This window comes from Dermacentor silvarum, chromosome 11, assembly GCF_013339745.2.
Source record: "Dermacentor silvarum isolate Dsil-2018 chromosome 11, BIME_Dsil_1.4, whole genome shotgun sequence".
NCBI lineage: Eukaryota > Metazoa > Arthropoda > Arachnida > Ixodida > Ixodidae > Dermacentor > Dermacentor silvarum.
In genome coordinates this window covers 94,219,805-94,244,560 of record NC_051164.1, presented here as the reverse complement: position 1 = coordinate 94,244,560, position 24,756 = coordinate 94,219,805, and the positions used below count along the sequence as shown (strand labels likewise).

The window sequence follows — 24,756 nt, the reverse complement described above, 5'->3', positions numbered from 1 at the left end:
ATAGGAATCATGCAAGGCAGACGTTTGAGGAGAGCGCATGCGAGAACATTCCAGACGACTAGGATTGTTCTAGAGTTCCATACGAACCTCCCCTCTTTTTTTTTTTTTTTTTTTCGTCTGTTTCAAGGCTTAGATAAGCTGGGCAAAATGCAGTGTCGTCTGCTTTGTTCGAAACGCTGATACCGGATTCTTCTTTCTTATTTTTTTTTTTCTTTGTAGTCTCCTGCCTGTCGAAGTACAACTTTACGTTCCCTCTCGAATGTTTCACTGCTTCGTTTGCTTTTATGTGCGATCCGAGCCACGACAGAAATCATTATATACAGTTGTATGCATTATCTAGGATACTTATCAAAACATCTGAGGTAGTCGCTGTCTCTGATGTCTATTAGTTTGCGGTGTTACATTTTAAATGTTCTTCAACTATAAGCAAAGCTGTAAGTTCACCTGGCGTTAGTTAGACAAGACATTAGACAGGAGACAAAGAGTAGACGCAAAAACCAGAAGCGCCGGTATTGAGTAGCCCCCGTCTAACACCATCGCTTACATTACCACGCAGACAGCGAACATAACTACAACAACAACAACAAATGCTCAAAGTTCTGAAATTTTATTCTGATACAGCTCGGCCCCCAGCCTCTCAGCTTCAAATTTCGAATAAAGGAGCGGTGTAGTACGCGACTAAACGCGGTACGAGTGATCCAGACGAAACGAAAACAAGCAGACCAAAACGGGAGGCCGCGGTATGGTAAGAGCCGTCTGCAAAAGCACGAACAAAAGGAGTAAGGGGGTGGGGGGAGAGGAGAGTTCATGCAAGTGCAGGCCCGGCGTTGTTGCATTTGTTGACCCTGGCCGCGCCGTTGTAACAAGAGCAAAAAGAGGAAGGGCAAGAGAGGAGAGGCGGCGCCACGCAGTGCTCGTCGAACGTGAAGCACGCGCAGTAGAAAAAGCCAAACAAAAGCCTGCAACTTCCCGTGCGTGCAGCGTCGTCCGGCAGAAACCGGCGGCGCTACTCGTGTACGCCACGCATGACGGAGGCTTCGTTCCTCAGCCGTGCTTCAATGGTCGTCTGCTCTCCCGAGTGGACCAGACGATCGACTCGGCGTCGAAGGCCAGATTTCGAGATACGAGGCACACTGAGCACAGAACAACCTGCACCGTGACCCGTGAAGCTATTGCCACACACAACCGCGCAACCATCGTAGAAATATGATCATTTTTGGTAGACTGAAGATGGTATAGCCTGCCTGTCCGTATACAGTTCCGGTTACTATACGAGACACAGTGCACCCTCGTTAGAACGAAGTCACCGTAACAGGAAACGGATTTCGGTATAACCAATATTTCGTTAAAGGCAGAAAAGTTGTTACAGGGTCGTAAGCATAAATTCAAACGCGAACAATTCCGAAGCTACTCTCATGCGCGGTTGGATTTCCGGATTCACCGGCGCTTGTAACAGTGGCTTAATTCCGACTCCGAAACGTACACGTCAGACTACTTCATGCTTGAAAAGCGGCTAAAAAGCGATCACGTGACTCACTTTCACGTAATTGCGAGTAACACGCTTTCTGGTCAGTTATTTCCTGTTCGAGCTTCAATTTAATCTGCATGGTGGTACGTCCTAATAGGCGCGTGAGACCAGAGAAGGCATATTGAGACAAAGTCGCACTCGATAGCGGTGACAAGACACGGGAGAAATTATCCTCAAGTCCGCGAACATGTAGCTGTCTCGTACGTCGGTTATCATCAGGCGATACAGTTAATTCCAAAAGGCTGCGCACACGTGACATAATCTTCGCAGCGTACTTTGCCTCGGCAGGTTGACACAAAGAAACGAAACGTATACGCTGGACCGAGTGGTCTCGTGCGGATTTCCCACTTATCAATAGGCGGAGGCCGGTGCTATTGCACTTCGTATAATACGGTCTGAAATGCATTCAGTGCGGTCGAGACTACGAGAGGGCTTCGAATAAAGCGATATTTCGAATAAAGCGATTTTGTTATAGCGAGTGTCACGATAGGGTAGCTGCAAACGAAGCTCCCTGTATCGTTTTTCACGGATCTACTGGCTCAGACTCCGGCTTTCTTGCGACGGCAGCAAGAGCCAAGGGTTTTATATTGTGTTGAATTACAGTGACTTTTATTCGCTGCATGCAATCCAGTACTCAGCTTTAAAAAAAAAAAACAAAAAAAAGACTTGCGTAGTTCTCTGCTGGTCGATGTTATTCAAGTACCAGGCAGCAGCGGCAGACATGGTCAGCAGAAAACCCCTGTCGTTTTATCTTCCGTTTTCTCTGCTAAACCGGTAATATTAAATAGTAAGACAATAATAATAAACAAACGCGCGTTTCAGTATACGGGTCCACTGATCCACTGTAGCCATTTACGGTCTACACTTTTTGTCACCACAAACCTAATTTTTCAGAACGCCGTACAAGCACGCAAGTCTGCCTTTAGCCACACCGAACGAAATTTACAAAACGAAAATTCAGCATGGCCGACCAAAAGAAAAAAAAAAACTTTACGAGATTGCTTCTACGATAAATCAGTACACTTAGTTAAACAATGAACATTACACTAATTAATTTTTATTACTTTACGGCACATATTTCAATCTACGAATTGTAGCTACTGAGTTCACATGGTATATCCACTGCGAACAAATTCCAAAGATGGCCCCGGCTTCGAGATATGCGGCGTGAAACTTGCGGTAAAGATGCGCTGTGCCACTTTTTTTTTTTTTTTTTTAAAGAAAAGGTTGCGTTATGCATTGAAGCATAAAAGTAACTGGAACACCAACGCATTTTGTCGGACACTTTGAAAATTAGTATCTCGTAACTGGTGTAGTCTCGATATTTCGTTTTGAGAGGATATGCATTGCGAACTCACCGGCTACAATTCGTAAATTGAAATGTGCCGTAACGTAAGTAGTTAAAACGTTAGTGTAATTAAGGCAAATACGCATTTTGATTTCTTGTGGAAGTAATGGGCCACCTCATCGAGTAATTTAGCTCAAGGGCTGGAATTGTGTATCTGCCACAGTCAAATTTACATCTTTCGTGCAGCTAAAAAAAAAAAAAATTACCTGGAATATAGTATTATCGACTGCTCTGCGAAAGAGGGGCGTAACCAGGGGAGTGGGGGGCACACCGGGCAGCATGAAAGTGTGCCGCAGTACGCATGCTATTTTTGCACTTTACGTGCCGCACATACATACTGCATAATCGACGCATGCGCCATTATGCAGTATGAATGGACTCAATTTAAGGTAATACATTCACTTATAACAAACGAAGAGTGAACAGTGACGCTAACCCGCAACGAAACATTATTGGCTGCTATCGGACCAGCGCCCTGAGCAGCTGAAGTCGGTGACAACAGCAATAAAATGAAGCCGGGTTGTAGGAAAAAGTAGGATGCTTCCCATGTTTATTCACATACGGAGCACACAGAGAAATGATACAGCAGTCATCTGGACTAGTAGAAAAAAAATATATATATATCAAGGCAGTACAAATGCGGGAGACTTCCGTTCGGTCTCTCCGCCAACACACACCGGACAGTTTATGACAGAACCAGGAAGAACGTTCTCACTACAACGAGTGACTAGAGTCGCCAGGCGCGCAGGCTCACTTCTTAGCGACGTCGACGCTGGCACCTTCGTGCTTAACTTCAATCGGGATGGCCTTGGGCTGCTCCTTGGGCGCGTTCTTTCTCGGTGCTTCCAGGGCTAGCACTCCGTTGGGCTTGAGCTGGCACTTCACCGACTCGGGGTCGACGTCTTCGGGCAGAACGTAGCGGCGGGTGAATTCGCGCTTCACGTAGCAGCCGCGGTCGTCGGACTTCTCTTCGTGCTTGCCGTGAATGACGACGCAGTTGTCCTGCGTCTTGACGGAGATCTCCTCCGGAGTGAAGTTCCGGGTGTCGACGTTGATGGCGAATTTGTCCGGCGTGCAGGCGACAGAAGTTCCCTGCTGGCGAGCGGGGCAGACGACGCCCGACGGTTGCTCGTGTCCGCGGCTGGATGTAGAACCGCTGGTGGTAGAACGGCGGGTCGAACAGCTCGCCGTCAAGAAAGGAACCGCCGAAGTCGTCGTCCAAGAAACGCCTCACCAAGTCAGAGGGACCCAAGGAACCACGGTTGAGCAGCGGGAACAGCGCCATGATGCCTCTTTCACGAACTCTTCGCGCTATCAGTGCAGAGAGCGATGCAAATCTGAACCGGCGCCGCGAGCTGACGCCGCTTTTATGAGCGCGTCGTCTGCTTCGAGAAGCGCGTTCGAGAGAGTTCGAGAATCGACGGGAAGCGCGGGGGAGCAACGACCTCCGGAAGCGAGTCAAGAGACGCGATTGGTCAGGTTACGTCACGTGGCTTGGCGCTAGCGCGCGCCATCTCGGTGGTGCCAGCGCAACCAAAAAAGAGGAAAGCGTGGAAGGATCTCGATTATTCGTGTTTTTTCCCTGGCGCTTGATTTGTGTGCTTCGCGTTCGTCCGGCGTGGTTAATACAGTTGAGCCGGTTGAACTTGCACTGCCCTGTCGCTCAATTCCCGCGCGGTCGTGAGTACGGCCAGAAGCGATCTAAAGTGTTCCTCTTCGGGCACATGCTTAATTTCGTCAATTTCGTGCCCAGTATGGCGGCAGTTTTTGAAATGCATCTCTTCGGTTAACGCCCCCAAGACGGCCAACCTCAGCTGTAGCGTGTCGCTTGGTCAACTACCCGATTCTTGTCGCACATTTCGTGGCCTTTTGCTGCGCAGGAAACCGTATAGTGAGATATTATACGCCAAAAGAATAAAGGCGGGAGATTTAAAACACACACGCACGCACGTAGGTATACACACATTTACGGTATGTTTTACAGCATAAAACAAACTGCAAGTACAATTCCTATGTCTCTTGCTCAGTACGACACTCGACGTCGACCTATTATTTTCATCCTATCATTTTGCTATTAAATCCCTATTATTTTCATAATAGGGATTTACTAATTACTACAGCATTTGTTCTCCGTATACCAGTTCGTTTTGCTTTGCGTTTCTAATATCCTGGATGTCGCATCATGCATAGGTGTGCCTATTTGATGATGTCTGAGGGAGTTCATTTGATTTTTCCGACCGTATAGCTTGCCAGTGGACCAGGGCTCTTGGAAGTGGAAATGTTGTGACGGATCATTGGATGGCGAATAATAACAGGAGAAACAGGCTGGCGAAAAATAAAGTGTAAGGGAGCGTCATATACTTATGCTCTGGCCGCTTATGAAAAATGGGGTAGGGGGTGAGTATAAGTACCTAAGAGTGTAAGGTCAAGCCACATACTGGTTTTTTGACTGCGCCCTGTGGAATCAAATTATGTTAAAAGAAAGATGCCACAACGACAACGCATTATGGGATGTTTTGAATTCGTTGTAAGGGTGTTGATGAGTATCTGCCTCACTTTGAAAGCGAGGGCGGGCGCGAAATATGCGTCTTGTTGTAATCGATATTCGACATTTATTTGATCCTCTACCCAGATCTGGTTTAAAAGATGCAGTTTTGGTACAAGATTCAGTTCATTTATGAAGGTTTACCAGAAAAAAGAGAGAAAAAAAGGAAAGAAATGAAAAAAAATCAAATCCCTTTCTTAAGGAAAGATGGTTGAACGCGAAGCGAATTCTCCCATGCAAACTGAACCAAAGTCAAAGTATAAACCAACGACCACGTAACGAACCCAAGAAATGCTGAATGACCCGATGCGATGCATGCTGTGATTTGATTGCTTGTTTAGGATTGTATTCTTTGAACGTTGAAGTTGAATGAAGACACAATTCGTTAGCTTGCATAGCCTTTATTTTAGATCACGTAGCCGTTGATTACACGCACACAGGCTCACACTTGCACGGACAGCATGCCGTTGCCGATACACGGGATCGGCCTTACGGGCACGATCGCGCTTACGTTCGCGTACGGCAGCCTCTTCTACTGCCGTGCGCTGCACCCGCGGCCTACCCATGGTGACGGCCGGCAATGCATTGCGTGACGCGCCTAATGCAATGCAGATATATACAGTTCATCTGGGTAGCGTGGCGTTGCAGTACCCATTGTTCTTATCGGTACAACTGCGAATGGAAGTTGTAGTGTTCTACGATTGTGTCTGTTATATTGTGTGCGCAGATGCGCAGATACTATACCATAACAGAGACGAAAAAATTGAGGGACACTTTGTAAATTCCAAAGTGTGTTCGGCGAAAGCGTGAGGGGGAGAGGCCACAGCTGGCACCGTTCCAGGGCACGGACGGATAGGACGGTCGGACGCCGCGAGTAGGAGCCAGTAAAGGCTTTCGCCTTAATAGACATCATATGTGAATGTTCCTTGGCACGAAGCCTGTTTCTGTCCCTGTTTGCGTTTTGTTTCGAGCAAGTAAAGCACGCTGATCTGGTAGATCATGATGAAGGGAAGTGCCGTTTAAGTCAAAGACCGTGATTACATCGACGTGTTGTAATCGTTATGTCGACGACCAATCGCTGACGCAATCCACTTAAGTGAGAGAAGTTATGGGCTCGGGCTTTGGGGACGATTCGAAGCCCGAGCATCATGAATGTGTAGACGTACATGTCGGCAGTGATTCCGGGGTGACTCTTTCTGCGTTTAAAGAACTTCGGCTACTGCGTGACACACAAAATTGTGTTAACTGTGCTGCGCGTCATCGCATATTGAAGACGCCCGATACCTGCAGGTGTCTTGTGTTTACGCCTACATATACAGACGTCTGAATAAATGACAACAGTACGCACACATAGCCATAAATCTAAGCAACAACACATATTCGCTGGCGCCATCCTCGGTAACGTTAGAAAAGCTGCGACAGCTTGGATTTTGGTTTCGCGAAGACGAACCTTTAAATTATCGCCGCGCCAGTCGCGATTTAAATATTGCTGCTCAGGAAAACGATTAGAGGCAGAGTGAAGTGGGGAACGGCAGGAAATTTTTAGACTATTCAGAGTTATTAGAACATTAATTTTGATCCATGCCTCCTTCACTTTTACACTATTTAGTACGTGGTTCTATGTACGGCTCTCTCTACCTCTCTACTAGTAATACCGTATTAACGCGCGCACAAGACATGCCTCATTTAGAAGTGCAGTGCCTTCGTTACTTATGCAATTAAAACTCTCTCTAATTCAGTAATCTTTTTTTTTTCAGGAGCAAGGTTGTCAAATTACAACAGAATGTGATTGGAATATTAGCATATTTGGCTCGTAATTCGTGTCAATATGCATGCTGCTAGTACTTAGGCTTTTAAAAAAATCCACCTTAACATTTCGATCGAACGAAAGCTGTTACTAAACAACGGATATATGTATGCATTATCTACTAAATGTTATCTCCAAGATGCTTTTTCTGCAAGAGGCGTACTGACGCATGTTTTGCTTTGACCTCAGCTGCATGCGGCTCTTGAACAAGTACGCCATTGATCATTTAATTTTTGTAATGTTTCTGAGACATATTTTGGATCGCGCTTAAAAAGTGCAGCACTGCATTTATATATAACATTTAATGCACTAAGTAACAGAGCGCATGTCTGGCACGTGTTATATGCAAAATAGTGTCGTCGCGCGCTCACTGAATCTGCGTGAAATTTATCGTGAAGTATTTTTTAACACTGTATTCAAACAATAACGTCAAACAGCCATCCGTTGACTCGTATGACCTCGCGACAATGTCATAATAAGGTCAGCAGTAGCAGCCTCTCCGCCGGAGAGCATAAACGCATATAGAAAAAGCTACAGGTTTGTTTTGACTGCTTCCACCGTCCACGATATGGTCAATGCTCCCAATGACCTTGCCGCACTGCGACGGCTCACGTCACGTGACCCATCTCTGGCCAATCACCAACCCGCCTTCGGTTCAGTTTCGATCGCGCCGAGCGGAGCAGACGTTGCCCCGGTCTTCAGAGCAGACGACGTTGAGGTGCCGCTTGAAGCAGACGATTTCCGTTTCTCCACGTTTCGTTGGCATTCTTGAAGCCTGCTTACAAGGTAATACGATAATATGTCATCGTTATACTTCTCCTCATGTCAGAATAACGGTGCTGTAGTGGTCCTGGTCGATAAATCGCACTGAAGCTGTAGATGTCAGGAATATATTCAGCGCGTTTTCCCTCTTGCACCAGATGAATTGCAAGATGCCGGTGAAGGGCAGGCGGTGTCAGGTGCATTGATCACTTTGTGCAGTTTAAAGAATTCGTTTGCACATTCCTCTTGTATGTTTTTGCTTTGATCCAACCTTTCTCTCATGTAGGCAATAAATAAATTTTAGGTTAAAATGTCATCTCTTATTACGTCCTTCACTGGAAAGCATTATAGCAGACCTAAACTTTTGTCTCATATCGAGATCGACGGCGCAGTTTCCGTCGATTTTTGTTGGTGTGTAGCTCGTTCCTGTAGCTTTCTTCCATCCCACAGTGCGCTCAAGTCATTTCTTTTTCTTTTCCGTGCTCGCACTCTAGGCAGAGGAATCCTAACGCCGCTTCGTGCAACAGACCATCGCAAGCTGCATCGCGAACGCACCTGCGGAAAATCTCGAGACCAACTGCGGCAGACGATATATATCTTCTTTTGAGCAGACGACGTGCGAAAACAACATGGCGCTGTTCCCGCTGCTGAACCGCAACCTGTGCGGAGGCTCGGAGCTGGCGAGACGCCTCTTCGAAGACGACTTCGGCAGTTCTTTCCTGGACGGCGAGCTGTTCGACCCTCCTTTCTACCACCAGAGGTTCTACATTCAGCCCCGGCATCAGGAGCCTACCACGAACAGCGTCTGCCCCAAACAGCAGGGCACTTCTGTCGCCTGCACGCCCGACAAGTTCTCCATCCGCGTCGACACCCGGCACTTCACTCCGGAAGAGATCTCCGTCAAGACTCAGGACAACTGCGTCGTCATTCATGGCAAGCACGAGGAAAAGTCCGACGACCGCGGCTGCTACGTGAAACGGGAGTTCACCCGCCGCTACGTCCTTCCCGAGGACGTCGATCCCCAGACCATCAAGTGTCACCTGACTCAGGGTGGCCTCCTGGCCTTGGAGGCTCCGCGCAAGAACCCCAAGAAAGAGGAGTCTAAGCCGATTCCCATCGACGTCAAGCACGAAGGCAAGAAGGCCTAAACGAAGGGGGGGGAATGGAGTTGAAGTTATGTTATAACTCTATGTGTTGGTTGTACTAATCACCTGCTGAGAAGACAGACATGCGAGAACTCGCTCCGTGACAGACGACTACGTCGCGCCTAGACCTCAGTTAACTTCTCCAGAGGGAACCGATAGAGCTGATTAGGCTTAACCTTCCAGCACGCGTGCCAACTTTCGATTGTTTACAAACACGGGTGGTACGTGGAACACCTGATAGAATTCCTACGTATCTATATCTCGGGGTAGCCGATCCTCTTGGCGTTTTTTTCTCGTCGAGCATTGATAGCAATCTGTGATGACATTACGTGTATGGTATGTGAGAATATGAAACGTGAGAAAGAGTGCATGGTAGCAAAAATGTGACCGATACGTGTGAGGCACGAGGCTTATTGCTTGCACTGATACGTCTGCATCGCGCGTCGGCGCGCGGTTCCAGACGAGAGTCGTCTGTTACGAAAACTTATCGATCCTGCGCGCGGCGCGCCGCTGTGACCCCGAGGAAACAGTGGGAAGCGGGGGGTCAATAGTATTTGAGTGTGTTACTATTTAGTACTCCTTTTACTGTTACGGAGCGTACCGCCTGGGATGCTTCATTTGGAGCAGCGCGCGCGAACGCTATTGATCGTTGTTTCAAGTATACCATTTCACTCAGTTCTATTCTTTTTACTTTGTTTTTTTTTTTCGATTTCTTTCTGCAAGCTGCGCGCTCTTTCAAAAAGCGCTGCGTCAAATCGATCATAAATACCTTTACATTTATCGATACGTCCTAAGCCAATCTGCCTAAGGAGATCTGTGATATAGGGGGAGTTGTTTGATATAAGTAAGAAATAAGTGGGGTTGAGGGCAGAACGTACAAATTCAAGAATCTGAACATCTAGGGCCTATATATAGATATCGGCATATATATGAGTACAAATTGAGGTAGGCTAAATTGTGTCTTCATGTATGGAAGGATCGGGCCGTGCGACATTTTGGGAATAAGAAACGGAAAAAAAAAAAAGAAGAGGAAGAGACACCCGCTTCCTATAATTATGATTATATGTAGGTCGGATACTCAGGCTAGGTTAGTGCATCAATGAATTCTAAACCATCCTCTACAGGACGTATCCTTTACACAAACCTATTAGCACTGGTTCTTGTGTGTGAGGGTGTGAGGAGGAACTTCGAGGCTCAGTATACTGAAGGCACCGAAGATCGTTCACGAAGCGTCTAGTTTGCGACCAAATTTCGAATGCATAGTATAAATTTTGATAATGCGGATGTCGCGCAGCATAATCGGGATGCTGTAATTCTCCTGACATATGCTAAGGAATGTACAAATGAACCAGAACTATAGCTTTAGCACGTATATGTTAATTGGGTGATGTTGAAGGAGGTGATAGACTAGTGGGATTGGGAAATCACGGAGAGGGGCACTCTGTTGCTCATTAACACTACCAGCTGTCACGCATTTGAAGCAATGTTGTTGGTCAGTTCAAGCGTGTAGCGCGGATATTAGGCGCATACATGGTTAGCCGACCGTTGACGTTGTTTTAGGTTATATCTACCGTTCGCGAAAAAAAAAACAAAGACGGAATAAATACCGCCAAAACCGGGCAGTGTGAGCATTCAACTTAGATTATTCCATGTTACTGGGCTATCATGTCCTGGTCTGCACCGTAAAAAACGCCTTCCGAGAAGAAGTATTTAGGACATATTTATTGAACAAGGTTACGTTATGGAGCTGATAATCGAGGTGCATGTTTCAACGTCACGACTCACGAGGACGACGAGATGTCGCTGGAAACGAATCTGTCAGCACTTGTGCCATATAGATAGGCGCGGCAGGTACGGTTAGACTGATAAACGTTAAACTTTACTTCGCCGTCAATCGGTCCCTAACCGATAACTCATATATAATCTGAGTATAGAGGTCTCGCCGTAGGTTCGCCGCAAGCATATCGCGAACGGGACGCTGATGTAACGTGGTATTCATCACGTGTATACGTGATCATATGATGACGTTATGATGGTCACGTGATGCATTGTGTGATGACCACACGGTGACCACGTATTGAATCATGCGTTCACTTGATGACCACGTGATGTATCGGCGAGGTCATGATCACCGTGGTTATCAATCACGACCGCGTGTAGTAGCAGCGCAATTTTTTTTCTTTTTTTTTTATGTAGCTCACGGAGCGAGTTCCGTAACTTATTTACTATAGCCCTCTCAGCCAAGCACTCGCCTGTGCCAATTTACTCGCCATGTACTGCCAGAGGAAAAATAAAAAAAGTAGCCCCTTGTTCGTGCACGAACGACCCTATATGTAGCCTAGATTTCTTCGTGGTCCTAGGAACCTTAAGCGTTTCTCGCCACAAGACACCGAGTTCACGGGTGGCGGCCGGGTTCGTACGGCAAGTACGTACAATGTTTTTTTTTTTTTTTTTTTTTTTTTTTTCTTCATTGAGATGCTAGCCAGACGCCGTTCTGGTCCACTGTTGTGGTTGTGGGACAAATAAACGTCACTGCTGCCCACATGGTGTTGTACGTGGTTGTATCTGGCCTTGAGGTGTCTCCTTACCGTCTATTACTAGTCAGTCAAGTAAGTAGTAAGTCAACTGAGTAAGCCGTAAGTGAACAGAGTACAAGTAGTAAGCAGCTTTAAAGAGAAGGAATTCTTTCGAGACTTCAGATCTATTTGGTGTTCGTGGGATCTATGCATTTGGCCACTTTCGTCTCGTCAAATTAGACGCACTGAGCCCTAGCGCACGTAGGACAACGAAAAAGGCGTCAAAATGAAGCTTGGAACGAAAAAGATGCACCAAGTTAGCGTAGTGCTATGTACGGAGCGGTAATAATGCGTAATTAGCGCAAAAGAAGGCAAAATGAAACCCAGATGTCTTTAATTATTCAAACTGCGCGCGCCTAGAAAGGAACCGGAAGTGTGACTTTAGTCAACAATAGATATAGACCGATCCTCGATCTCGAAGATAGTGTACGTAGTGCAGTTCAGTGGCGTAGCCAGAAATTTTTCGGGGAAAGGGGCGGGGGAGGGGAGTGCACCCACTTGACCAGCGATGGGGAGGGCAAGTCTAATCAACAAACCCCCTGGTACACTGATGCGCCCAAGAAGACCTTCGATGTCAACCGTTGTTGACTCTCCTTCCTTTCTCTTCTTTCTGCCTTTCTGTATTGTTCTTATGTTCACCAAATGATCACACGTGAAAGCATGTTGTAGCGAACAACATAACAGTCGATACCGCCAGCAAGACCAACTATGGCAGAAAGCGCGGACACATTCATGTCAACAAAACGACTCGCAATGCTCAAAGAAGGCTGAACTTCCTCAAGTAGTTCGATCGCCGATTTTTATTTAAGACATGTTCTACGTACGTATTATTAGCCTAGTTGACTAGGGAGAGAAAATTAACATTGTTTTGATGACTATGGGACGGCTGGCTGCATTGAGCAACAGTAGAAGGATTAATTTTCATGTAACGACTCCTAGCTAAGGGCGTTTCACGTCGCGTCATAGCAGACGACGCTTCGGAAATCGCGAGAATGTACGAGAAAGATCGACGAGCGCGTACTGTGAAAGAATGTTCACGTCACTTGAAACAACTAATCGCGATTCACTTCGCTGCTTTGGTTTGTTGTGAAGGCGACAGATGGCGCAGCGGTGCTTAGCAGGATTGGAAAACGTAAAACAAAAATGACAAAAAACCAAGGCCACCGCATGACCAGGGCGCTGGCATGACGAACAGAACGAGCCAGAACAATCGCGAACCTTCTCTCTCGTCCCCACGTCGAGCAAAACACCGCTCGCACCACGTGACTCCTCTGGACCAATCACGTCGCGCTCGCGGTTGTTGCTGTTCTGCGTCCCGTTTCTCTCGCTCTTTCTCGAACGCGCTTCTCGAAGCAGACGACACGCTTTATAAGCGGCGTCTGCTCGCTCAACTAGTTCAGATTTGCACCTCTCTTCTGCACGTAAGGCTCGGTGCGTGAAACAAGAGTTCGCAAAATCGTCATGGCATTGTTTCCTCTGCTCGACCACGGTTCCCGGTGTCCCTCGGACATGGCGAGGCGCTTCTTCGACGACGACTTCGGAGGTTCTCTCCTCGATGGTGAGCTGTTTGACCCGTCGTTTTATCACCGACGCCACTATGCCCATCCTCGTCACCACCGGCAGACGTCCGGTAGCGTCTGCCCCGCACTGCAGGGCACTTCTGTCGCTTGCACACCGGACAAGTTTGCCATCCGCGTCGACACCAGGCACTTCGCTCCGGAAGAAATCACTGTGAAGACTCAGGACAACAGCGTCGTCATTCACGGCAAGCACGAGGAGAAGTCTGACGACCGCGGCTGCTACGTGAAGCGTGAGTTCACCCGACGCTACATCCTGCCCGAGGACGTCGACCCCGAAACCGTGAAGTGTCAACTGCAGCCCAACGGACTGTTGGCACTCGAAGCTCCGCGTAAGAACGCCCCCAAAGAGCAGCCAAAGAGCATCCCGATTGAAATTAAGCACGAAGGCGCTAGCGGCGACGCTGCGAAGAAAAAGTGAACGCTGCCGTTGTACCTGGGACTATAGCCTCCAAGACCAGCAGCGCGATCTCGGAGGCTACGCCTCAGACATTCCAGCGTGTGTAGTTATGTTTTTTTACTGTTTTTGGTGTGAGTGAAGGCCGGCCTTTTTTGTGTGCCTGTATGCGTGCTTGTATGACGGTTCGCGAGGTTAACTTAAGGCACTGTTTGTGTAGTGGGTGTGTCTGCATACTCTTGCAACATACGAATGCTGCCGTATAAATAAAGGCACAATGTTTCATATTCCTGGTTGTGTTTTCTTGACGCCTGCGCTCTTCATGAGGCGTGAGGGCATTTGCACAGCAATCGGGCTCGACTCTCTACAGCGTGTCCTTGAGGAAACGAACGTTGTCAGTCGCCATCGTTGTGACTAATAGCAGACGACGCATGTCGTCACCCCACGGTCTCGGCGCATGCGCGCTGCTCTAGCCTGTGTGTCGTCTGCTCGCTCGGCTAGACCTACGGTCCTTCACGCAATGTCGCGTTCGGTCTTCACAGCAGGTGCCGCACAGCCAGATTGCAAACAAGCACTTCGGAATGCCGTTTTATGTTTGTTCTTCTGGGCATGTTGTTCTGCCAGTTGGTCAATTCTAGTTACCATTGGGGTGACTAGTTGGCTGAGCGTTGGAAGCCGGAAGCCAACTGATTCCGGCCGATGTCTAGGGGGGAGGTAGGCGGTGAAAGGGGGAGTTGCGTCTCACCCCGGTCACCCATACTCTCTGACGGGTGCAAATAAAGTGCTCTCTCTCTGGGCATGTGTAGTCGGGTTGGATTGGCATGTCATTAACGCATGCATACCAACAGCTACATCTACCGCGCAAGTAACAGACCGACCAGGACGTATGGAACAAAAGTCTAATTGCAGTTTTGGTAGAGACAAGGTCGCCCCAAAGGGCGTAATCTTATTTAGGGCGTGGTTTTCTAATGCTGAGTATATTGCAGCCACGCAAACTACCTCAGTCGTAAACGCTCCATCGGAAGTAATTCATACAATTGCGGCACGTCTCCTGCTACTGGATTATTAAGTTACAATTAAGGACGTTTGAGCCTTCTCGAATAAAATATGGTACGCCATGTTTTGTGAGTAGAGTGTACGTCTGTTTTACATGTATTTTAATAGGAAACATCAAGAGTTTGCTCCGAGACACAGTACAAAAGTTTCCCAATTTGCACGGCTTTTGTCATTAGTTCTAATGTCTATTAGTTCATTGTCTACTTTATATATATATATATATATATATATATATATATATATATATATATTGTGAAAATGTTTGCTTTAAGAAGCGTTACCGTGTTTAGGGACTAGAAGAGTGTTATCTACCACATAGTTTATATAATCATACCTGAAAACCTATGAGCTTTAAAATTTGTAATAACTCTGCGGACCGAGGGAGGGTGATGACACGTATTCTTACGAGGTTAGCACTGAGTACACACCTTTTCTGACCCACGTGCGCGCTTTAATGACGATGACGCAACATGAGACGCATCACGCAAGCAACAGTAGTATTGAAACAGCAGAGATTGACACACGACACATTGTTTTTAGATCGAACTGATATTTTTTAGCAACTTTTTTCAGCGACTTTGCTGCTGCCAATTTTTCCTACTTCAGGCATTATACCGAATAACCTTGCACGGATCAAGTACCGCACGGGTATGCGGCGTCTTGCACTGCCACAAAAGAAGGCGGCGCTATATAGTGGCATCACAATTGCTTTCTTGCACGTCTTTTTTTTTTTCCTCTTTTTTTTATTGCACCTCAGTGCACTTCAGTCTTTCAACACCATTAAAGCTTTTCCGCAAACATAATTTTTCGTCAGACATGACGCAACATTCATAAAATCGCAAAACAAGCCCAAATTCGTAAACATTACACGAAAAACTCGGAAGAGTCGATCCGCAGGTATGTGGTGTAATATACCATCCTGGCTTCACCTAATATTTCTCAATCGTGTCCCTGTTGGATTGAGCAGCTGAGTCGCATCGGGGAAGACATTCGCGAAGATGCGGCTACTGGCTGTCGAAGTATTGTAGTTTGCTAAACGTGAGCTTGAATAAGGCCAGCTTGCGGTGGCGTGCTCGACATCAAATGTGTCATTCAAACAGCAACTCAGCCCTATAACAGGTCGTCACGACGCGCAGCCTACGTCGGTAGAGCCGGCTCAGCATGCAGGAACATGTGTCGGATATAACAAAGAATATAGAAGTAGAGCTCGTTTATAGTAAAGCATCTGAAAGGACTCGGGTATAGCAATGGAATGACTCCAGTATAGGATGTACAAGTGAAGCATCTGCAAAGACTTGGGATAGATTTCGGGCAATGGCAAAGCAGAAACCTCTTGGACTCTCGGAAGGTGTGAGAACTCGACGGGGGGAACAGCGCAAAAAAAACACGAAAGACAAGAAGGGAGACACACACCAGAGCATGCGCCGACTAGCCCAAGCCTCTATACGGTGTGAACTCCTTCATGCGATTTCGCTGCTCTCAGTGTATAAGAGGGGATCGGCGCGCACCTGCGAAGCTGTTTACCATTTCGCATTCTGTGATTGTGAGCTTGCTACCGCTGCGCCGGGAGACGGACCCAGTAAGATTTGATTGAGGAATTTCTTTCGTGCTTTCTTCTTCGTTCTTTTTGGTCAGCTCGGCATGCGAGCTGGCATCCGACGACGGCTGCCTGAGATATAATTCGTAACCGCACACCGCGGCATTCCGCGGGCAGGCCGCCTTGCGGAAACGGCACATCCGTTCGGCGCACACACATGTGCGACATCGGGGGTTCGGTATCGAGTGCTTCGCGACTGCGTGCTCGAGAATAAAGGGGGGTGAGGGAGACTTCGACCCCGACGAAGAGGTAGCGATCCGGGTTTTGCATACGAAGGAATGCTGATAGAACTGTGTAGCTGATGTTGCAGATAGAGAGAGAGAGAGAGAGAGAGAGAGAGAGAGAGAGAGAAAAAGATATGGTAAAAGCAACTTTACGCCGTTTCATACCTAGCAGGCAACGCTGCGGAAGAGACTCGAGTAATGCGGTCTAGAGGTATCACTCCGCGCGCGTTTCGCAGTATCAGTGGTATTTGAGTTGCGACGCTTTCTATACCGAATAACTACTTCACACGTGACAGTTGACTTGTGGAAGTAAAGCTTACTGAAATCGCGCATTATCTGCGCAGCTTCATTCAGCGCATATGTGACGCACTTTCTTTTTTTTCTTTTAGTCGCTAGCGCAAGCTGTGCGCCGTGATTGCTAATCGCAGAAAACATGTCGCTCGATCGGTGGTAAACAGCTTCAAACTGCGACGCCCCTTCTGTGATTTTGTGGCACATTCGGGTGTTGTTTTCGGAGCTCTCTGGTACAGCGATGCGAAGTTCGGGTAAAATAGCAACTAAGCGTGACTGTTAGCATGTAAGCAGGCTCCACTGCTGTTAGCATGTAAGCAGGCTCCACTGATGATAAGGAAGCAGGATCATCACTTCCATTCTGGTTGTTCTCGCAATAGAGCTTTAAAGCTGCCTTTCACCGCCTTTGCAGAATGACCAGAGCGCTCTACAACGGCCACCCAAACAAACAAACATTTAATTTTGGCGTTTCGGCCGGGGTCCGGCCTTCCTCAAGAGTCAAGTATGTATATGAAGGAAGTAGTTCTTCGGATCCTGTATTTAACAAATTGAACGAAGTGCAAATAACAAGAAAAAAAAAACACTCTTTTGGCACGTGTGACACCTCGCTTGCTCTATATACTATAACATGTGACCTCTCTCCCCTGCATTCCACAGGCTCCGTCTTTCCGTCTTACATTTCTCACGCCCTTCCCTTGTGGACACTACAGAATGTACGCGTGTCTGTATTCATAAGCTACCTACATATTTTTCTTTTACTTGAGTGAATGTACTCGTGTTGGTATTCATAACGCCGTACGTTTTTTCAGAAAATTAAATATGCTTCACCCTTACGGAGAAAATGTATAAATTGAACTCTGGGTGCTTGTAATCGCATGAAAGTGCGTCACGAACGTAAGCAAAGCAGAAGAGTTGCGATCTGGGTCAGTTGGTACATATTCTTGAGAATTAAACCAGTCAAAGAAACAAAGAACAGAGGAGAGACGTGGCACACGTGTCACAACGACTGGTACTAGCAACTGTGCTTTATTGAAAAAAAAAAAAAAACAGAAAAGAACGTCTCCCAGGAAAACCAGGCGAGCATGTGCAGGTCAAGAGCGAAAACACACACAAAACAACGCTGATTGCGAGATAGACCAAGTAGCTAGCGCCAGTGCGATATGAAACATAGTTCCATCTGCATCCGTGAGAGACAAGTTTTGCTGATGCAATTATTCCCTTGCATGCTGATGTGACAAGCTTCGAGAATTTCGCGCTCCGCCTCGGCCTTGCCTCTACCAAGAATTCTAACATTGGAAAAAAGCGGGACACCCCCGCATGCCCGACAATGGCGAGGCAAATTTGCTCCGTCAGAGGTGTTCAAAGAGTTGTGGTGCAAAGAGTCTCGCCGCCTCTCATTGATATACCAGCCTGTTTGGTCGATGTAAACGTTTTCACAGTTGAGCGGAATCTCGTATACACCACACGCGTCGCACGCGTAATGTATAACGGTTTTCATGAAGCGTCGTCAGGGGGTCTATTTTCTAACACGCGCAACACGTGAAGAAATGCTTGAAAGTTTGCATGGATCAGGAAAGAGGTCGTTAGCGCCTTGCCTCAGAGTAACTTTTCTGACGTTGTGGGAAACCCTATGAACATAGGGCATCACGCACTTCAAATCTTTTCCATTCAGCTCCTGTTGAGCCAGCCCAGCCTCCCCACGCCCCTTTTTTTTATCCCCTCTCACCTCTTAATCTTTTGCAGCAACGTTTATGCCACTGCGTCCAAAAGCGATTTTGGAATACCGGCGGCTTCCAAACGTTCAAACTGGTTGTCATAACTTGACTTTATTCGCGACAAACTGCCAAACTTGACCAAGTGCCTCGAGTGGCCAGTCGCGCGGCAATTTTGCGTGTATTCACGGGCTTCTTTTACTCTCGGAAAAAACACTTTTAAGTAGCACGTATATATATTGAGCAACAGAAAGCTGTATCGGGAGTTTTTCATGTTGCTCTACAATTTTCTCATTTAGACTTTTTATCTAATTAGAATATTTGAGAAGTTGATTAATTAATCAAGACGAATTATGTAATTAGGCGGAATGCAAAAAAATAATCCGAGCATCTCCAAGCGACGGCAAAACACATTGCCTTGGTTCTATCCAGCTACGTGGAATTTGCGTATTTTTAAAGTTTGGCTAAAGTTACGTGGGTCACCCTGAATATGTAGCGACCCTCATTGCCACGGCGGCTGGGCGATCACAGCGCCTCAGTTCTCTGTAGCGGTTTTTGTAGGAAACTCTATATGACTCACAACCATTATTAGCAGTTGCTCGCTGCTAAGCGGCAGCTGCTACGATAAGACCTAGGCATCGACCGCGACCGCAACAACAAGTGGTTGCTATCTGTCTGGCTGCGCACGTATAGTGATGATATACGAGGAGTATCCGGGGACGGCGTAGGTTGCCTCAAAGGTGACCGCGACCGAGCGTCCCAAAACAAGTAAAGCAAGAGATCGCGCGTCATTGTTTATACCGAACCCATAGCTTACATAGCCTCATGTGTACCGGTGCGTTGCTAACTCGAACACGAACTATGCTAACTCACCTGTGGCGCCAGTGATATCAGGTGTGCACCTTATAGAGATGAATTTTAGGACCTTTATTATTTCTCATTCATCTTAGCGATTTGACTAATGAAATCTCTTCTGCTCTTCGTCTTTTTTGCTGATGACTGCGTGTGATTTACCGGATAATTTCTTTCGACTCTGATACTACTAACCTCCAAACTGGCCGTAACTACCATCGTTACCTGGTGTAAAATGTGGAATATGGAATTGAACGGCAGCCAAATGTAAATCAGTTAGATTTTCTCACAGTCGACCCACTTGTCCTGTACTTATTCCCTTAACGGCATTTCACTAAATTGTGCACCTGCCCATAACTACATCGGCCCTCACATCTCTAACAATCTCTCTTCATAACTGCCTGTTGACTCAATCATATCTAAATCGCATGCTATGTTTTCTAAAAACAAGATTTCTCACTTGCTCCAACGTCACTTATGTTCGCCCTGACCTGGAATATGCCTAATCAGAATGAGGCCCCGGTCACGTTGCACTCATCAGTAAGCTTGAAGCTGTGCAGAATCGCTCAGCTCATTTCTTTGTGTCTATCATCGTGCTGCCAGCGTAACTAGCATGAAATCCAGTCTTAACCTTCCTTTACTCGCTACTCGACGAAAAATGTTGCGTCTGTGTCTCTTTCATCAAATGTATCACAATAATCACGTATTCTACCTTCCACGTTTGAACCTACCCCGCTAGCGACCGATCCCCCAGAGCTATCGACGCCAATCTCGAAGGCCGGGAGTTCGCGTACTGCAAACGCCGGAAGTGGTTGCTGGCGCCAAATAAACGTCATGGTCGCCTTGCTTTAACGCTGGTTGTGGGACGTAGACAAAGAAGAGTACGAATGAATGGACTTTTCTATGAATATTTTATTTTCCAATAGCCTCTCACATAAACCCTATTAGATTTCTTCGCGTGCTTGGCCTTGCAGACTTATTTATGAAAGAAATGGCTGACAGCCTGGCGAGAGCGGCCGTTAGCGGCACTGTTCTATCAATACTTCCTCCATAAACGTGCGTAACTACTGCCAGATTCTGGAGACGTGCAGTGATTCAAGATATTTTTGAAGCCAGCTATAGTTAATTTCGCAGGGCATCGACACCTCTTGTATTCCCTTGGCACTATAATTCATTTTACCCCAGAAGAATTAAAGTAATTTTCACCCGATTACTTCGCCGTATATGCCTGCCTTAAACATTTAACGTCCCAAGGCTGGTCTGGCACCCTCCGTTCTGTGCCCAGTCTGTGGAGATGACGCGACAATTCATCACTAATTATTATTCTGTCGCCGTTCATTTGTAAGAAAAAAAAATATATTTTAGAAGCAAGGTTCAGACAACTTGGTATGCATTTTTATCTTTACGGACATTCTTTTCCTGGAAGCCTTCTCTCGAGGACACTGTCATAGCGATGATTTCTCAACCGTTCAGGAATGTTTAGTTGTTTCAATACAATTGCCTGATAAACTCTTCATGCGCTAATTTTAATTCATTGCTTCCCAAAAAATTATGTTGTCTCCCACGTGGGAGCGCCCCGCAGCTCTGCCCTAGGGCAGGGCTTCTCAGGACCTATTTAATAAAGTTCTTTGTCTGTCTGTCTGTTTAGTAGTCGACTTCTTCTAATTCGACCTTAGCGGGATCGCGAACTTTCGTCAGATTAACCGAAAAGTGGAATTAACAAATTGGCAAAAGGAATAAATTCAAATCATTTTTTTTGTAATAGCTCGAAGTAATATGGAATGTATTTTCGTCTCTTGCTCTTGAAGTGTGACTCAACCGGGCTGGGTGAGGCGAAAATCACCGACATGTTTGCACGCTGCCTCAACCTGACATGGAACGAAAGGAGTGGTCTTCACGGGCGGAAGTAGCGTAGACCAATTAAAATAAAATAGCTTCACGCCTACGGAAGCAGTAGCGCCGTCCACTGGTTTTTTTTTTTTTTTTTTAGATAGAAATAAAAGGAGGAGTTGTGACCGTTTTGCTGGCGATGGCTACCCCTTTTCGCTTGATTGATAGCGTAGGATAAAAATTAAATTTAAATGTTTTGCATTAGGTAATGCTTCGGAAGTAATAATCTTAAAAAAAGATGACAGACGTAGCTAACATGCTAAGAGTGAAAGACTCGTTTTCAAGCTTCTAGCAATTACTTGCACGTGCGGAGATGACGCCGGTGGGTGTCGGTTGGGGTCGTATTAACCGAAGCTGCATGCTTTCGCGTTCGAACGAAACGAGCTTGCCTACCATATCAATGTATGATTTCTCGCGAGGACGTTCCCGTGCGTTCGAATTAGGCGATCGGTCGAATTATAAATTTAAATTATTATAAATTATATATTTACAAAATTCAAATAGCAAGACCACAAATTCACAGTTATACTATTAATAATATTATTATTCAAAATTAAACTTACACATTTTTATGTCATTCCTTCACTGTATTTATTTTATTATTAAGTTCATATTACTATTCCTCTCTAGGCAGGGCTGACTACCTTGGTATAGATGAGTTAATTTTTTATTATCGGTTTACCTCTTATCTTCAATTATTCATTTATTTTCATTTTTTCCTTATTTATTTATTAACTAACACCCGGCTCGTGGCCTATCCCCCCCCCCCTCCCCCCCAGTGGGTTTGCACCATTAATTGAGGCTTCAGCATCACCATGCTGTCTTGCTCAGAGATGGATGACCAGCGATAGTTGGTGGACCGGGCCAGGGTGCAAGCGAGAGCCCACGGATTCCTGGAATGAGGAAGCAACCCACCTGAGGGCGAAGAGATGAGCTTTCCCTCTATCGATAGTTCAGAAATAAACGTTCATCTCTCTATCTCTTCCAAATAACTTCATAATCAAGGCCACGACCCTCTCGTCGAGGTTGCGTGAGGCTCTGCGGAGCTCCGCCCTCGACGACCAAACCTGGGCGACCCAGCACGCCCGTGAGGCGGCGGCGAGGCAAGCCCTCGACGTCCCCTCATGGGAGGCCTAGGCCCGGCCATCATAAAGTGCTGGTTCCACAATAAAAGTTTATTCCTCCTCCTCCTCCTCCTTGGTCAATTTTTCGCAGTGGTTATGCGCCACCAGTGAAGGAAAACGAAAACGGGAACGTGGAGGGCACGCGGCCGGCCAGAAGAAGAAGACCTTCCCCCCCCCGTTAGAACACCGAGGCGGCGTCGGCACGTCGCGCAACGCCGGCCAAGATGACGGGTCAGTGCATGCGTACTTCTCGTTCGCGTCCATTTCGTGACCAGCAAAGCTATATAAGTGAATCGATCTGTACAAAATATAGCGCTAGAACACGGGACACCACAGAAGAGACGCAGGGATGGGAGCGGTTATGACTTTCTACTGGGTGATTTAATACCGTAGCGAACAAACATTTGATGTCGAAGTTCCGAGTTAACTTTTTTGTTAGGTTAGGTTAGGTTAGGTTAGGTTAGGTTAGGTTGTCTCTTCTGCGGCATGTATCTTTGCTTTACCTCTCTTCTACTGCGTTTTATGTTCTCGCGCAAATTTTTTTTTTCGCTATGCTTCCCGCATCAACTTGCCCCGCAATCGAGGATTCTACTGTTCAAAGTCTCAGTACGCGTGCGTCTTCGTCGTTCGTAGTGAAACATGCGCATAGGCTCTGAAGAAAGGCTAGAAGGTGTAACACTATACATATATCCACGCTTACGTATAGTGCAGCGTACACATGCAAAAATGCCCACACAGGCGAGAGAACTTCAAATAATCTCCCGGACGCCTAGAGTTGAAATATAGCCTTCGAGATCGGGCAACATCTCGGAGGTCATGGGCGCCTCCTCTATTTTTTTCAGCGCCAGCCAGATGCGGCCGATCTAACCGTTCACCACCCTATCCTATCGTCCTTTCCTACTCTCACCCGTCGGCTAGCGTTCGCACAACACCACCTAGGTGGTGTTTGTTCGCGCCTGCTTTACGGTCGTGGGGTAGAGTACCATCTAGGTGGTGCCTCACAACGAAAGTCGGAGGAAGTAATCCTGACAGGCGCGTGAAATAGGAGAGGGACGGAGCGTCTATAGACCGCCCCTCCTCCGGAACGACAGCGGCGCGCGCTCAGACGCACGCGTGACGCAAGCAGTCGTACCTAAAGTCCCTAGATATCTTTATTGCGATAGCGACACTGCTCACGAATTTCTGCCATCGTCGCCGTCGCCGTGAGGTTCCGTATAAAGTCCAACGGCGATAAACACGTCGCCGCGCGCCGTATGCTGTACGTGCGAGTGAAAGCGCGCGAGGGACGTGCGCTTTCACGGAGAGCGAACGCATGGCTGAGAGCAAACACGACGTCTCCGTTCGTGCGAAAGGCCGGGGGGGGGGGGGGGAGGCGACGTTTAGCTGCGGCACCAAATGCGTATCTTGCGACAAGGGGAACTGCATGGCGACTCAGTCTCCCACGCGAAAGGAGGAAAGCAGAAAGGCCGCGCGGGAGGGAGGGGGCGCGGCTTCTATTCTGCCAGCAACTGCGTACTCGTACTTTGCGCGGCTGAGGGCTGTCGCGCGCACCGTATCTCGAAAGCGATTTCCACACGGCTCTTTTGTATGCGCTGTGCTTTCGCCGCTCAATTTCCGTTGAAGCGATAGACTGCACAAACCTTCGGTCGCTGCTCATGCCAGCGTTTTGACAGTGGTTGTCTGCGGTCATCGAGTGTGATCTATTGATGTTTCCTTGTGCGCGCTGACACCGTGTTTGTTAATTCAGTTAGTAAGCGAATGTGTCCAAGTTTATGCAGCCGATAAGACTACTATCATTACTCCGTATAGCTCTCTACTAGTAAATTTGCTATCGCAATTGATGCTTCGCCTTTTGGGGCGAAACTGCGACTTTTTCTTTAAAAAAAGAGCAGAAAACCTAGGGCTACAGTTTTCCAGGGGCTTTACCTAGAGTGCCTCGTCACATCGCGGTAACTCACTGAACTAAGCGATTGCGTTGGCATTGAAAAAAATATAGGAGGCGCTGCTTGAACCATAAGGATTCCACCTGCTTCTACTACAAGAAACTCCGGCTCTACGATCGCTGAGACACCATCCGATTGATTGTTAATTAACACATGGATTTGTCTGGTCTTCGTGGTTGTGGTTTCAGACGTTCTTGTGGCGTTAGTTATTGTGCTTAATCTCTTTTTAAATTTCTAAAATTTCTATAATTTCCTAAACGCAGCAAGAACGCAGTCCCTACGTTCTTGCGTAGTAATCGTTGCGAATTGTTGCACTTATAGCGCAATACTTCGTTGAAAACGGCCCATTTGCAAAGTCACAATGCCGTTTCCAACCCGAAGG

General features: G+C 47.0%; 3 protein-coding genes across 3 annotated transcripts in view; 2 read left to right on the top strand and 1 right to left on the bottom strand.

Moving 5' to 3' along the window:
- Positions 1-3,403: 3,403 nt before the first annotated feature.
- Positions 3,404-24,756, bottom strand: part of LOC119433311 (alpha-crystallin B chain-like) — a 407,637-nt gene continuing 386,284 nt past the window's right edge. Inside the window, 2 exon segments of the mRNA XM_049658182.1 lie at positions 3,404-4,011; positions 4,013-4,180. Of these exon segments, the coding sequence (XP_049514139.1) occupies positions 3,627-4,011; positions 4,013-4,161 (534 nt within the window). The 5' untranslated portion in view covers positions 4,162-4,180 and the 3' untranslated portion in view covers positions 3,404-3,626.
- LOC119433312 (alpha-crystallin A chain) lies at positions 7,893-11,697 on the top strand. Its single transcript, XM_037700457.2, has 2 exons — positions 7,893-8,014; positions 8,485-11,697. Exon 2 carries the CDS (start codon positions 8,620-8,622, stop codon positions 9,136-9,138), a length of 519 nt encoding a protein of 172 aa, XP_037556385.1. The 5' UTR covers positions 7,893-8,014; positions 8,485-8,619; the 3' UTR covers positions 9,139-11,697.
- Positions 13,084-13,972, top strand: LOC119433310 (alpha-crystallin B chain). The gene has a single exon (XM_037700456.2). It carries the CDS (start codon positions 13,173-13,175, stop codon positions 13,707-13,709), a length of 537 nt encoding a protein of 178 aa, XP_037556384.1. The 5' UTR covers positions 13,084-13,172; the 3' UTR covers positions 13,710-13,972.